The 15,185-nt window shown below is 61.6% G+C and overlaps 1 protein-coding gene across 1 annotated transcript in view; it reads right to left on the bottom strand.

The window, feature by feature from the left end:
• NAV1 (neuron navigator 1) overlaps positions 1–15,185 on the bottom strand; it is a 203,479-nt gene that overhangs the window by 13,432 nt on the left and 174,862 nt on the right. Inside the window, exons 7-19 of the mRNA XM_077839105.1 lie at positions 14,442–14,742; positions 12,419–13,112; positions 11,104–11,547; positions 10,637–10,678; positions 9,701–9,849; positions 8,502–8,672; positions 7,386–7,438; positions 7,072–7,095; positions 6,881–6,958; positions 5,358–5,441; positions 4,533–4,644; positions 3,126–3,247; positions 2,474–2,482 (exon numbers count right to left, since the gene is read on the bottom strand). Coding sequence (XP_077695231.1) covers positions 2,474–2,482; positions 3,126–3,247; positions 4,533–4,644; positions 5,358–5,441; positions 6,881–6,958; positions 7,072–7,095; positions 7,386–7,438; positions 8,502–8,672; positions 9,701–9,849; positions 10,637–10,678; positions 11,104–11,547; positions 12,419–13,112; positions 14,442–14,742 — 2,283 coding nt within the window. The remainder of the gene's footprint in view (positions 1–2,473; positions 2,483–3,125; positions 3,248–4,532; positions 4,645–5,357; positions 5,442–6,880; positions 6,959–7,071; positions 7,096–7,385; positions 7,439–8,501; positions 8,673–9,700; positions 9,850–10,636; positions 10,679–11,103; positions 11,548–12,418; positions 13,113–14,441; positions 14,743–15,185) is intronic.

Raw genomic sequence — 15,185 nt, 5'->3', positions numbered from 1 at the left:
AACACATGACGGGCCCGGCGGCCCAGGCTCCTGCTCAATCCGCATCCCAGATGGAGCATGCAGCATGCACACACGCACACACCGGGGGCACAGGACAGAGACACCGACTGAAAGGGCGGCTCAGGGGGCCAGACGCTGTGATGGGCGGAGGGGACTCTGAAATGGGGGTGTCGCCGGCCTCATTCACGGTCCCACACCAACCCTGGATCTCTCAAGGAGGCTGCTCCCCTTTAGCGCTTTCACAACGCCTGCAGGATACCAACCAGCCCCTGTGGATTGCCGGGTGCGTCACCAGATGGCATGTCACAGGGCTGGCAATCAGTGCATTGCTCTTTCATTACCCTGGCCTTGCAGCATGCCTGACAGACCCGTACGGACCAGACCTTCCTGGGAAGTTAAGGCCCTGTTCTGCTCCCAATGGAGCCAATGCACAGCTCGGTTCAAAGGGGGCAGGACTGGGTCTTGGGGATGGGCATCAGCCTGTCAGCCAGTGGACTAGGCCTGGTGGGCAGAGCGGGCTGGACAATGTGGTCGGGAGGGAGGGCTCCTTACTGAAAATGCTGCATTTTCAGTGGAGAAAAAAACCAAAAAAACCCCAAACCATCAGAAGTCCGGAACTGAAATATTTTGATTCTGAACTGCTGCCAGGGTGCTACATGGGAGGTGCAGTTCAGTTGCCTCATGCTCCCATCCTCTTTCATGGGCTAGGATCCCCAGTCAGACTACAACTCCCATGATGCACCGTCTCCTCGCTTGGCCAGGAAAGGCTGTGCCTTATGGCAACCCAGTGCATCATGGGAGATGTAGTTCGATGGGGGGAGGGTGCAATGTCCCTAAAATTTAGTTCCTGAAATACAATGGGGTCCTTCCCAGGATTGGGGGGTTGGCCTTTGCAAACAGATTTTCATATTAAAATATATCTGGTCACGTTGTGTATTTCAGAGGGGAAGGAGGGCGACCCAGCTCCCTCCAAGGATGGACACCGCCCTCTCTGGAGCCAGTCAGCCCATTGAGAGGGACTGGGGTGCCTTGGGGGGCCCTGTTTTACCTTAGGGCCTGAGCCTGCAGCCTCCATAAATCTGTGCCTATGGGGCTGAAGGACATTCGGCCACCATCTACTCCAAACACGTGGCAATGCCGGGCACCATCACCAGAGAGGGGCAGTGACCTGCCCACAGCCCCACGTGGTGGGTGGCCGAGTCAGACTAGACCCACATCTCCGGACTCTCAAATTCTCCCCCTCCTAGCACCAGAGGATGTGGCCCTTGGAGTTGAGTAAACGAAGGAGCTTGGAGAACTTTGCCCTCTCGTCCCATTTGGTTTCAGCAGATTCGGGATGGGAGTGGGGACGCCGGCAACCCAGGAGCAAGGCTGAGGAAGGGGTCTCAACCGGCTTGGCTGAAAACACTGATGAGAACTTTGGGTGAGAGAAACTTCTTTAGCCAGGAGGGTCAGTTTAGCCTCTAGAAAGCGTATGATGATTTTGTTTTCAACGTAACCTTCTTTCCAGCATCCTCACTCCTCATGACTTGACTCTCTAGTCTTTGACGATAAACATATTCTCGTGTTTGCTATAAATATATCCTAGCTGGGGTGCTATGCAGAGGGCTGATCCTCTGATATGTGCAGTTCCTTCAGGAACAGCGGGCTGGATAATTTGGTGAGTGCTCAGTGCATCCGGGGCTGGACACGCAGGGAACGCGCCGAGGGCTCGGGACTGGCCTCTACCTGTTGCTACCAGCACAGACCGAGCGAGGCCCGCAGAGGCCTGGAAGGCAGGGCAGAGGCAGGTGGTTTCGGGGACATGAGGTATCATCACAGCCCTGGGGTGTTCCCAGTCTGGCCAATGGCAGCAGAAGGATCCCATGAGCGCCCACCCAGCCTGCTGTCGCAGTCCCAAAAGGTTCAGAAAGTTCAGGCTCTGGGGCTCTCTCGGGATTCGCTCCTCACCCGGAGGAGGAGGTCCAAAGCACGGCCTGTCTGATCAGCAGTGACTAGCCAGCTGGGGTACCCAGCTCCATAGGTTTCCAGGTTCTGATTAATCAGTCTGACCTCCTGCACCGCCCAGGCTAGAGATCCTGGCCCAGCCACTGCTGCCCTGAGCCCCAGGCCTTGTGGCTGAGACAGAGCATTGCTCCAAAGACCCACTAAGGCGTTTCCGGTACCAAAACTCAAGGGCACCCAACAGCCCGAGCCCCCTCTGACAATTCAGACCCAGGAGCCCAACTTCCCTTGGCCAGAGCTTGATGGGGAGATGGGGGCCGAGGAGCTAGCTTCAAAGCTAAAACAAGCCCGTAAGCCAGCAACGCTCGGCAAGCCCGGTGGATGGACCATGCTCCACGGGTGGTCAGCGCCAGTGGAATGGATGGAATGGTTAGTTTCATGAGTGCTGTCTCACTGGAAATGAGCGATCGCCCTGGACGGGGGGCAAAACACGGGGAACCAGGGGGGTGGGAAAAGGTGTCAGACTTACCTCGTACACCTGGAAAAAAAGGGTTGGGGTCAGCATTGGGGGAGAGAAAACAAAACAAAGCAAGACTTAATCACACACTCAGCTCAGAGCCCTGCCTGTACCGAGCTGCTGGAGTCAGTGCACAGCTAGGGAGCCCTGGAGACCTGGGCAGCCTCCCCTAGCCTGCTGCAGCCGGCCCGTCCCCTCTACCTGAGCTGGGACCTGGAAAGAAGGGGTGACTGACCCCCATGGGGAATCCTGGCATGGGAGGGCGACTGGGCTGGTCCCTGCTCTGTCCAACTGCACCGCTCCAGGCTGCATTGCAGGAGCCAGCAGCTCCAGTGTGGGATATGGGGGGAGGGAGATCAGTCTGGAGTGGTGCACACGTACTGGAACTGGGCTGGGGAACTTTCCCGGGTGGGCTGAAAACCCTGCCCAGCCAGCGACTCAGCCCTCAGTCCCAGAGTTGGCAAAGCACTTCCGAGAGGAAGTCCCAGCCTGCGGCGTCCCCCTAAGGCAGACAGCAGCATGCTAATCCGGGGCACCAAGGGTCCAGCCCCATGCCACCGGGATGCCTTGTGTGCTAAGAACACAATGTGGAGAGCCCGTTCCTGGAGCAGATCCTTCCACAATTTCCCCCCACGCCTCCTCCCCGCCAGCTCCCCTGACCTACCCAGCTCTTCTTCTTCTTCTTCTTGGCATCAGCATCCTTGCTGCTGCCAATGCTGGAGTGGCTGGTGATGCTGTTGAGGCTGGAGATGCTGTCAGAGGAGTTCTGCCTCTTGATGCGCAGCTCTGGGGTCCCAGGGAGGGAAGACAGAGAGAGAGGCTGAGAATCTACGTGTTGGCAAAGAGCCCTCCCCACTGGGGCCAGTCTCACACCCCATCTATCCTGCTCTGCTCCCCTGGCTCAGCCAGCATCTTCCCCACCCCGGGCTTAGCCCCAGCTCCTGCGCCCTGCAGCGGCTTCCCTGGATTTCTCTGCACTTCGCTTCTCGCCCGTCCAGCACCGTGGGGATCCTTATCTTCCCTTATGGGATGAGTGTGCTGTCTCCAAGAAATCTGTTCTTATGGGAGCTTTGAGACATTTTGCCACCATCTAATAATGGTTCTTTGTCCTCCTAGAGCACCCTGCTAATTTGGCAGGCAAGAGGGAAGGATCAGAACCCCGTGGTGGCAAATAAGGGCAGTACACAACTCTCAGCGATTGGTTCAGGCTCTCTCCAGACTTTTCTGCATCAGTTACATTTGGAACAGGCTTTCAAAGCACCAGAAAAGCTAGAAACAAGTGTGTGGAATGAAAGTGGGGATTCCCACAGTCCTGCAGCAAAGGGGCTGGGTTCTCCGGTAAATTCTGTGACAGGGCTCTGTGCAGGGTGGATTTGCACAGACTGTAAGAATTAGACACAGATTTTCAAATGCTCTGCTCCCAGAACCAGAGTGAGATTTCCAAAGGTGTTTTGGTGCCAAGAGCTTGAGACCTCTGAGGATCTGCGCCCCAGTGGCCTGTGATCGGCTGGTTGTAATTAACAAGCCGTGCTTAGTACAACAGCGGGGGGCATGCACAGCGGCAGCTTGCTCCCATTGGGATGTGCTGACAGACCACGCTGGGTTCTCTCTCATCACCGGCCAATGTTATTCTGTTTCAATGAGATTCCAGACTCTCTCTTCTACCTGGACTTGAAAGAGACGCTCATACATATTGCATCAAATACACAAGGACCAGGCGAGAGTGACACGGATCAGACATGTGCCACGGGCTCCCAATGGCTGCTGAGAGACGGGAGACACTGATGCAGGATGGTCTTTGCTGGGCGTTACAGGGGGTGGGGTGGTAGAGCAGACACCCCATCTCTCCTGGGGGAGAACGCAAGACATTGCACTTGGGGGCGTTTTAAACCTCCCAGCTTCTTGTGAATGAGCAGAATCCCATTGTCCCCCTTTCCTCCCCGTCCTGACGAGGATCTGGATCCCCTGCCTTGGTGAGGACATGACCGGGGGGGTCTAGATCACAGGCCTGGCGCTGGCCGCACAGCAGCAAGAAGCAGGGGTGGCAGCATTGCCACGGTGCCTGGCTCACCTTTGGGCGTGACGTCAGTCCCATTCAGAGCTCCTTGGATCACGGCTTGAGCCTCCGAGTTCTTCTTCTTCAAGAAGTCGATGGTCTCCCGCAGGTCCAGCAGCTCTGTGTCCTGGCAGAAGCACAGGGAAGATACCCTGTAGTCCCTGGTTGGGTGGAGATGCTCGGGCCATCGCTAACCCATGCCCACAGCAAGCACCTCTCCCCCCAGCCAGGACACATGCCAGCTGCTTGCTCATGGTGCTGGGCACAGCGGGCTACCAGCCTCCAGGGCTAATAGCCAGAGTCCTCCAGGGAAGCCCAAGAGAAAAGGAGGGTCTGGGCCGGAGTCTGGGTGGCTGGTCCCAGCCACTCCAGGGCAGCCCACTGCACCAGCTGGCACAGACCCTGGACGCAGGAGAAGCTCAGGCCCAGCAGGGATGAGCATGGGCGCTACGTGTGGGGGTAGGTGCAGTCTCCAGTCAGCCCCCTGGGGGACAGCTCCCCCAGGGATCAGCCCGAGGCACGGCTAACCCCCTGCAAGGACGTGGCAGGCTCTGCTCCTTCTCTGGGAAGAGGCTTCCCCATCGCCCAGCGGGCTGGCTGGGGCCCTCTCCTGGACAGAGGTGCCGGCCTGCCCATGGGTTGGGCGCCCCTTCGCAGATGAAGCCCTGAGGGGACTCACAGGGAGCTGACAGTGCCAAGTTCTATCCCCCAGGCCCTGCAGCTTCGCTGAGCCCAATGGCAGCCAACAGGAGACCCCGGGGGATGGGGGGGGGGGGAAGAGACCTGCTCCCTGGCACAGAGACCCCGGTGCCCCACCAGCTCTTCCTGCGCAGCACCCACCTTCTCTTCCGCGGTCTCTGCCAGCTGGCGCAGACGGGACGTCATGTTCACCAGGCTCTGCTCGAAGGCCGCCACCAGGTTAGCCTGAAAGGCAGTGGGAGAGGGCGTCACGCTCAGCCAGGGAACGGGGAGCCCGGCTGCCAGGGCAGTCCCCAGCCGGCCCCTCTGCTCGGACCACTGGCCGCTGCGTGGCAAGCGCCCTGGGTGGGGGAGGTAAGTGTGCGGCATCCCCCCCCCATCACCTCCCAGCATCACTGTTCCCTCTAAGCTGTGTGCGTCCACTGATCCTAAACCCCGCGCACACAGATCCTAAACCCCGCGCACACAAAAATTTGCACAGAAGAAATTTTTTGGGCACGCGGCCTGTCAAAAATTAGAGGGAACATTGCCCAGCATGCTGCTCTATTGCCTGCCCTGTCCCAGAGGGACCCAGGCTCACAAGCCCAGCAGCCCTGTCCGTACTATTGCCATGGTCTCTCGGAACAACGGCGGAGAAGAGCCCTGATCTCTCGCCCCCTGGGGAAGAGACTCTCTCCCAAGAAGAGGGGGTGGGAGCCAGAGGGAAGGTGCCAGAGGTGGGGATGGACACCTGGAGTCTAGGGTGTGGAGGGATGGTGCCTGAGCGAAGGGGGCCTGGGATAGGAGCAGGTGGATAGGTGTGGCCCTTGCGGGAGGGTTCCCCCAGGGCTGAGAGTGCCTGGGAGGGTTCACAGTTCGGTGCCCGCTCCGGGTCTTGCCGCTCCGACCCCTCTGGTCCTGGGGCCAATGGTGCCGAGACCACAGACCAGAGCAGCCACGCTCATGCCACGCCACAGGGCGTGTGCAGTCTCTCCCACTGGGACGCAGCAGGCCATCTCCCAGGGCCACGCCTCCCCCGCACAGCGGCAGGCTTGCCCGGCGTGCCAGGGGCCCTGCGCACCGTGGGGACGCTGCGTGGCTCCGGGGTGGCACTCCTGCCCTGCAGAGAGCAGCCATGTCGGGGGGATGATCTCAGTGGGGAGGTGACCCCACCCCACAACGTAGATCTGGGGGTGCTGTCAAAACGGGCATCTTCCTGCAAACTGCCAGTTGAGGGTGCCAGGCACAGGGGATGCACTGGCCCCAGCCACCTGAGGACACTCCACTGCCAGCCGCTCCTCTGACCCATTACTCATCATCTACTCTGACCAGCTCCTGTCCCAGGGAGAGCTGCACAGGCTGGAGTGCCTCTGCTGGGCACTGGCCTCTGCATCTCTGCCCTGCCCGCCCTTCGATGCCAGCTCTGCCCCTCGTGTCCGCCACGCGGTGAGCCTTCCCCTCCTTGCTCCTGGCAGGGTCAGAAATGTCCCCATCTGCTCGCCGGAGCAGGGTGCGTCCAATCCCCGCCTTGTCCCCAGTGTGATGGTCCCACGTGCCCCATCACTCCTCCCCCCATCTTTAAGGGATTTCCACAGTTGCGCATTATAGAGGGTCGAGAGACCTCTGATGATGCCCCCCACTCCGGACAAGCACTAGGCCTGGCCCGGAGCTGCGGCTGGACTCACATTGGCTGACAGCTGAGACGTCAGGGTCGCCACCTTCTCCTGGGACGACTCCAGCTCCCGGCGCAGCTTGCGGATTTGCTGGAAGGGAGAGAAGGCAAAGTGGGAAGGGTCAGGGAGGAGTGGGCCGCTCCCCCCCTCGGGGGCTGGGAGCGAGCCGTCAGGGCGGGTGGAGAAGTGGGGTCTCACCGTACCTCGGATTGCATCCTCTCCTCCGCCTGGCAGAGCACAGCGCAGCAGGAAGGAGAGACAGAGAGGCCAGCGTTAGGACAGAGGGGGGAAGTGAGGCGCAGACAGGCAGAGACTTGGGGGGCAGAGCCATGCACAGAACTGAACCCCACCCGCAGCCACCGTGGGGCTCCTCCCACAAAGCCATCCAGACAGCAGCTGGCTGCAGCCACCCCCGCAAGGCCCCATCGGCGTGGCCGGCCCGTGGCCCCCCGCCCCCGGACATGCAGGGAACGGGAGCGCCCCGGCGCGGGCGGGGGACCGCGGGAGCAGCTCTTACCGAGGAGTAGGTGGAGGAGGCGCTGGAGGCCAGGGACAGCACCGATCCATGAACTGCAACAGAACAAACACGTCTGAGTCACGGAGCCCTCCACCGCGCCCTGGCTCAGAGCGCGGGAGTTCAGGGGGCGAGTGCCGGCTTTCCCAGAGGGGTCTGCGGGGCGCCACAGCAGGGGATCAGTGGGGAGGCAGGGGCAGGAGAGGTACTGCAGAGGGACAGGTTACAGGCAGGGGCCACATTCAGCTGGGCAGCCTGCCCCGGCAAGCCTGCCCTTGCCATGCGGCACCACCCAGCCAAGGAGCTCACGTTGCTGTGGGGACACCATTGAGCAGAGCCTGACCACGCCCAGGCCCCTCCTCATCCCTCTGAAGAGCCGGGTCAGCATCACCATCCCCATTATACAGATGGGGAAACTGAGGCACCAGGGTGGGGAAATGGGGGCCTTGCCCCAGGTAACACGGGGAGGCACAGCCAGGAATAGTCCGACTCCCAGCCCTGCGCCTTGCCCATGGTGGCTCAGTCTCCCTCCAGGCCCAGCTGCAACCCCAGCTGCCCAAATCCTCCCTTCCTGGCCCTAAAGCCAACCCATCCCCAGCGCCCACTAGGCTGCCAAACCTGTTGCAACGTGCCAGGTGGGCACCTGGAGCTCCCGTGTCCATCCGCTCGTCTGCGCTCAGGGACTTGTGGGCCCAGAGCCAGGTTCCCAGCCCAGCTTTGCACGTGCAGCCCCTGACACCTCCAGGGGCACCTCTGAGGTCAACCCCCCTATCCCGCAATAGGACTGTGCAGGTTCCTTCCCCCAGAGGAGCCATGAAGCCAGCACTCTGGGGCAGGGAGCAGACAGAGCCATGGGCCCTGCCACTGCTCTCACGCTCCATAGGGAAGCTGGTTTGACCCTTCCTGCTGCCCTGGGACTGACGGGATTCCCCACTTTCTCGCCAGCAGGATTAACCCTTTCTTGTCCCCCACAGTAGCAGTGCTCCGGATTGTGAGCACCACCGCCGCCATCTACGGGTACCAAAAGGGATGCCCGGGGCAGGGGACCACGGAGCCATGCTATCCCCGGGTAACGGGGAGGAAGAGCCCGTCGCTCCGGCCGGAGCACGAGTGTCTCACCGTCATCCGCGGGGTCCCGGAAGGAGCCCGAGCGGATCATGCCCTTGGGTCTGTCTGCCAGGGAGAGGGTGCTGCCCATCTGGGAGGTGCTGTAGAGCTCGAAGGCGGAGTCGTGGGTGGGGATGCTGTTGGAACGGGTGATCCGCGGAGTGGTGGCAGCGGTGGGACTCACTGCATGGAGAAGGCAGGGGAGGGAGAAGAGAAGAGGCGGGCTCAGAAACGCATCTGGCCCAGAGGAGCGGAGCAGCAGGGAGCGTGGGGTGAGGAGGGGCCGGAGCCCTGAGGAGCCAGGGACGCGGGAGGGTGGGGGAGGACGCCACACAAGGTCACGCTCGGGGCCAGAGCCTTAGCTCAGGCAGGAAGGGGGGACACGAGCGAAGCCAGTACGCTAGGCTGAGGAATACCTGCTCGGGGCTGGCCCATGCGCTCTCCCAGGTGGTGCATCCTGGGAACAGCGTGTTCATGCCCAAAGCCGGTGTCAATCAGGAGTAATCCCATTGGGCCCCGATATCCCGCTCACTCACTTCGGTGTCAATCAGGAGTAACCCCACTGGGCCCCGATCCCTCCCCGCACTCACTCCAGTGTAAAACAGGAGTAACGCTGGGCCGGCTGACTCGCTTCGGTTTCAATCAGGAGTAACCCCACTGGGCCTGAACCTTCACGTTGGTGTAAATCAGGAAAATCCCACTGAAGCCAGTTCCTCTGGCACAAGCGAGAGAAGTGGGCCCCACACCTGTGAGGGACTCTCCTACCCGACAGTTTGCCTCCCACTCACTTTCACTGGGCGCGCTTTCAAGGGGAGCCCCCCACTTGCCCTCCCCGCCCCAGCTGGGCTATGTCAGAGCACGGCCCTTTGTGCAGCGGCTGCCCAGAGAGGAAGCAGAGGGCAGGCGCCAGAGGCCACCGGCTTAGCAGAGTCCTTGCCTGTCCTGGGGCTGGGCAGAGGGCCTGGGGGTGGGTTAGGCACTTTGTGGGGCTTCTCTGCCTCTGGTTTCTATGGGCAAGGCCCTCTGGACAAGCCAGCTCCGCCCTCTGCAGCACACAGGCCTTGCTGTGATCCTCGTGTGCGGCACAGACATGAGGGCCAGCTCCTCAGCGGCCGTAAACCGGCAGAGCTCCAGGGACGCTGCTCTCAATGGTGCTGCGCTGATTTACACCCGCCGGGGATTTGGCCCTGACCCAGCCACGGGAAACTGACCGATGTTCGTGAGCGGGCTTTTCCCGGCCAAGGACACGGAGAGGGCGGGAGGCGAGGGCAGCTCCGATGGGTCGTCCGACTCCGGGAGCCCTCCGATCGTGTGGGAGTGGCGCCTCTCCTTGGTCTCCTCTTGGGATTGGAGCTGGTACCTGCCGGGGCCGAGGGAGAGATCAGCGAGGCGACGCTGCCGTGCGTCCCACCGGCCCATTTTCCCCGCCAGGGTCGAGTGGCCAAAGGGCTTTGGAATGGCCACGGCTCTCACCAAAGAGCTCAGAGTAAAGCCGTGTGGTGACCCAGCCCGGACCCTGTCACTGGATCCCCCGGGCAGATCCTTGCGCCCACTGGGACGCTGTGGGGGCAGTTCTAGGGACTCAGTCCGCCTCTCGCTCCGCACGGATCTGACAAACCCAATGGCGAGGGGGAAGGCTTGGCCTCTCTCTGGAGTATCAGGCGTACCAAGGAGGTGCAGGGCTGGGCTCAGTTCTCTGACCAAGATGTCCCCCTCAGCCCTGAGGCATTTCCCGCTGCCCGGGACAGCGCAGGGGAGGCCGAGACACCAGCCGCAGCACTGGGAAGCCAGGCTAGAGGGCGTGGGCTCGACACGACAGCGGGATCTCTGGCATCCATGAAGGGCTGGTCTCCCGCTGCTCCGGGGTGATATTTTGCCCTCGCTCTGAGTGACCTGCAGTGCCCTGGGCAGCAAAGCTGTGCTTTTGGTGCAAGAGGGAGAGGGGCAGGGAGGATGGCCCAGAGTTTAGAGCACTAGCCTAGCAAACCCAGGGTCAGTTCCTTGCTCTGCCACAGTGACCTTGGGCAAGTCCCTTAGCCTCTTGGAGCCTCAGGACCCAGCACTAATGGAGGGCTAGTACCTCACTCCCTGTGGCTGAGAGGTCCCTGAGTGACCGTGAGGGGGCCACACAGGCGTCGAGATTTTACCTCAGCCCCTTCTTGGGCAGTGTGTTCCGGTCGCGGTTGGTGCTGGGGAGGAAGAGAAACACGAGTCATGGTCGGCTCCGTGGGCTGAGAGAGGGAGGGCAGTTGCCAGGGGCAGGCTAGGTGCAATGCCCAGCTGGGGGCCATGCCAGTTTGGTGGTGGGTGCAGTCTGCTGGCTTCACTGGGAGCGGGTATAGAAGGGGTGGGTGGGACCGGAGCCAGCGTTTCCAGGGTGCAGAGGGGATTCCGGCCCGATGCTTGTGCCTCACAAAGCTGTCCATCCCTAGGGCTGCCAGGTGCCCCAAGGGGCGAGGCAGCCCTCCCCAGGGGATCATGGTGGGAGTTGGGGTTCTGTGCCCCCCAGAGCATAGCAGGGAGGCTCTGGAACCCCCCTACCCCGATAGCCGAACCCCAGCACATCTGGGAGGTGGCCCTCCTCCTGCCCACCCTCCCCGTCCTCCGGCGGCACCTGTCCAGATGTGCAGCTCTGGGGCTGCCGGTCCAGCCCTGCTCACTGGTCTCCTCCTCTGTGCTGATGGGAGGGGTGGCGGCAGGGGCAGGGGTGGTGGTGCTGCCCCCGGAAAAGGCACTGGGCAGGCTGATTGGCATCTGCAGAGACTCCATGCTGCGGTGCAGGCCCGAGAGCTTGGGGTACATCCTGCCCTCCTTGGGGACACTGAAGCCGCTCATGAGTTCCAGGCCCTGGGAGAAGCTGGCCGAGTTGATGTTGAGGATGGGGGCGGGGCTGGGGGCGAAGCAAGGCGTGAGGTGCCCGGCCGCCTGGTGCCCGTCCTGCCGCTTGCTGGCGTGGGGCTGGGGCAGGTCACTGGAGGACGGCAGGTCCAGGCTGTTGGAGTTGACCTTGTCCAAGTTGGCCAGGGAAGGGGGCTTCACGTAGCTCTTGGCGGGCGCTCTGTGGGAACACAGTACCGGGTTGCAGAGGGGCAGCAGAGACGCCGGGCCTGACGCTGAGCCAAGATGGGGGAGGAAGCTCACCTAGCAGCCTGAGAGCGTGGTGGGGCCCGGCCCGGTTCGGCACGGGAGAGCGGGATGGGGCCTGGCCCGGCGGGGCTCACACCCTGCACTCGCCGAGTACGGGGCCCAGCCTTACTGCTGAGGCCTGACCCACTTTTGGGGAGAGGGTTTAAAAACAAAAGGCACCTGTACAGTCTGTTGGCGCCCCTAATTCTGGCCATTTCTCTAGTTTCACACGCCACCCACCCCGCACCACCTTGGCTCTCTGCCTGACCGAGGTCTACATCCAGATGCCATGGTGACAGGCAACCATACAAAACCCCAAGGCTGATTGACAGCCACACCACAATGCCTCATGACACCACAATGCCTCATGGGAGCTGTAGTTCGACTGCCTCATATTCCCATTCTCCTTGATTTGCCAGACTCCCTAGTTGGACTACATATCCCATGATGCACCCCAGTCTCAGCTCTTGGAAAGGGAAGACGACATGCATCCTGAGAGACCCTTGCTGTGATGCATTATGGGAGATGGAGTCCAGCTGAGGAGCCCAGCCCATACGGAAGAATGGGGACAGGAGGTAACCGAACGACAACTTTCAAGAGACACTGTGGCAAATACTGAAATATTTGGGGTTTCAGGTGTTTGATTTCCTAGCTGAAAACCCAATTTTCCATCAAAAGCCAGTTTGGATGGAAAATGTCTGACCAGCCCTCATGGCAAGCCCGCCGGAAGAGCCCTGGCTCAGGCTGGGGGGTGGCTGCCTATGGCAGTGGGGCTGATGCTGGGAGGTTTCCCTGGCTCCTACCTGAGCGGCGTTGGGGGCAGCTCGGCCCCTTTGGCGGCAGGCGGGTGGTTGGCTTGGGCCTTGGGGGTGCTTTCAGGAGAGCCGATGCTCTTCAGCGAGACGCACTCGGAGTCCAGGGCCACGGCCTTGGCTTTGGCTTTCTCCTTCTCACGGTCCGTCTGGTTCACCGGGGCCGGCGTGCTCCGGCTCGTGCCGATCTTGGAGGGCTCCTTGAGCCGTGACACCGAGATGCTCCCTTGCTTGGTGCTTAGGAGGCTGGGGTCGATGCTGCTGCTCACAGGCCGGTTCCCGCCACGCCCGCCCGTCACGCTCATGGAGCTGGATTTGGCCGGCCGCGGCAGGCTCCGGTACTGGATGTTGGAGCGAGCCCCAGGGGCCAGAAAGCCAGGCTCCCCGGCATTGGAGACATCCAGGCTGGTTTTCCTCCCATTGACAGGCTTGACGGGGATGCCGGAGCTCTTCTGGATCTTGCCGAGCGTGGCCGAGCCACCCGCCTGCATCACCGTAGCTGTGCCGGTGGCAGGAGGTGGCTTCTTGTATCCGAAGGAGCCGGAGGTAGAGGGCCGGGCGAGCCCTGAGGGAGGCTTCTTGGCATCCCCAATCCGATCCCGGCCAGCGTCGGAGGAAGAGCGCTGCAGGCCCGCATTCTTCACAGACAGCTTGCTCTTGTCAGTGGCTTTAGCTTCAGGTTTGCCTGGGGGAGCGGAGTGAGATGGAGAAGGTCACGAGCAATACAGAAGCGTACCCCAGCCCCCTGGCCCTCCTGGGATTGGACTCCCCTGGCACAACATAGGCTCCTGTGGCTAAGAAACTTCACCCCATCCAGGGAGCTTCTGTTCTGCAAACAGCCTTGCTTTCACCTACCTTGAAAGAGCCAGTTCCCAAGAAGCAGGTGTGATGAGAGTAATTTAACAAGCCCTGGTTCTTACATAGCACTTCTCAGCCATAGATGCCAAAGCGCTTTACCAAGGAGGCCAGGATCATCATCCCTACTGGGCAGATGGGGAAACTGAGGCACAGAGGGGGCAGTGACTCACCCAGCGACACAGTCAGGAATAGAACCCAGATCTCCTGAGTCTTGGTCCAGTGCCCTCTCCACTAGGCCACACTGGAGCAGGGGACCAAGCCTTTCAACATGGAAACCTGTGCATGGTTTCCATGCAAAAAATCAGCCTCATTTCAAGGCTGAACCGAACTGAACGTGAAGGGCACCAACTTCCCCACGGTAGGGGGCACGACCACCGGATCACGTCAAAGATTGACACTCAACTTTTGCACAAGAGCTGGCACGTGCCCTGCTCTGTTCTGTAGTACTTGCCGACTGGAGGGACAGCTGCCAAGCCTGGGATGGGCCGAGCCCCCGGGATGGGGAATACACTGCGGGGAGCAGTCCAGCATGGGCCCCTTGGATGATGGGACTGACGGGCTCTTGGATGCCTGCTGTCACAGCAGGCTGTGATGTGACACCTGCAGGGAAAGCACCTCTCGGGCCCCTGGGGAATCAGAGTGATGATGCCAGCGGGGTGGGTCTGGCACCAAAGGCAGCACGAGCCGGAGGTCACCAGCTGCCCACACTGCCCAGTGTTGGGGCAGCTGCATGCCCATGGCCTGGGCGAGGCCTCGGTGAATTGTACCCACCATACGCTCTCCCCCAGGGAGGGGTGTGCGACCCCTGTAAGGCCCCCTAGAGCGTTCCCCAGGAGGACGCAGTAGTCCCCTCTCATAGCCTCCCTGGGGAGATTCCCAGCCGATCCCTAGGATGAATCCCGAGCATGCAGCCGCTTCAGCCAGCCATGGGGATCGAACCCCTGCCTGGGAGCTAAGGGAGCAGCTGGCTGGCGTGATCCCTGCGCCTGCCACTCGGGGGAGCCCTGCATCCACAGACCGGGCCTGTCCGCGGCACATGGCACTCCTGAGGCTGGCCTGCCCCATAGCCTGGAGGGGCTGCACACCCATTGGCCGAAGCCCCAGAAGGCATGGGAAGGTGGGAGCATCCGACGCCCTCCCCCTGCTGCAGTCTCACCTGCCACTTTGAGGGTGCTCTGGGCTGTGTGGGTGATGGGCGAGGTCACTGCCACCGGTGGCATCTTGCCCTTCTTCAGGGGCCCCGGCGGGCCCAGGCTGACGGGCTTCTTCAGCTCCCCCCCCTTGGCGGGGGCCTCGTCGCAGCTCTCGGCCCGCTCCCGCCGCCACTTGGAGGCGCCGTGCTCCATCTTGAGGCTGCCGCTGTCGTAGTCCAGCTTCTTTGGGCCCTTCTCCTCCGCCTCGCTGTACCAGCTCAGCCCGCTCTCGGCCAGCGAGCGCTTCTCCGAGTCCGTGCGCAGCTGTGCGGGGCGGGGACAGAGAGGTGAGGGGGGCCGCTCCCAGCCAACCCCACCCGCTGCCCGCCCAGGAGACGCCGCCCCTTGGGGAGGAGAAAGTAGGGGCCTTCCCCTCTAGATCACAGGCCTCTCACCCTTGAGGACGGTCCAAGGGGCTGGGGTCCTGGTTCTCTTCCCAGCTCCACCACTGCCCCACTGCACACCACTGCCCCATTCAGTGCCTCAGTTTCCCTCTCTGCAGAGTGCCCGAGGCCATGCAGGGTCAGTGCCGGAGCCAGGAAGAGACCCAAGATCCTGACTCACACCCCAGTGCCATCGCCAAAAAGGCTCATTCTGCTTTGGCACCAGGGCTGGAGGCTAACTCTTTAGATGCGGCATTACTGTTGCGGAAACGGGACAGCCCCACACTCTGATGGCCTAGACTCCTCTATAACCCAGAGCAGGCT

This window comes from Eretmochelys imbricata, chromosome 21 (genome assembly GCF_965152235.1).
Source record: "Eretmochelys imbricata isolate rEreImb1 chromosome 21, rEreImb1.hap1, whole genome shotgun sequence".
In the NCBI taxonomy this organism is placed as follows: domain Eukaryota; kingdom Metazoa; phylum Chordata; order Testudines; family Cheloniidae; genus Eretmochelys; species Eretmochelys imbricata.
This window is presented reverse-complemented; position numbering and strand designations above follow the sequence as displayed.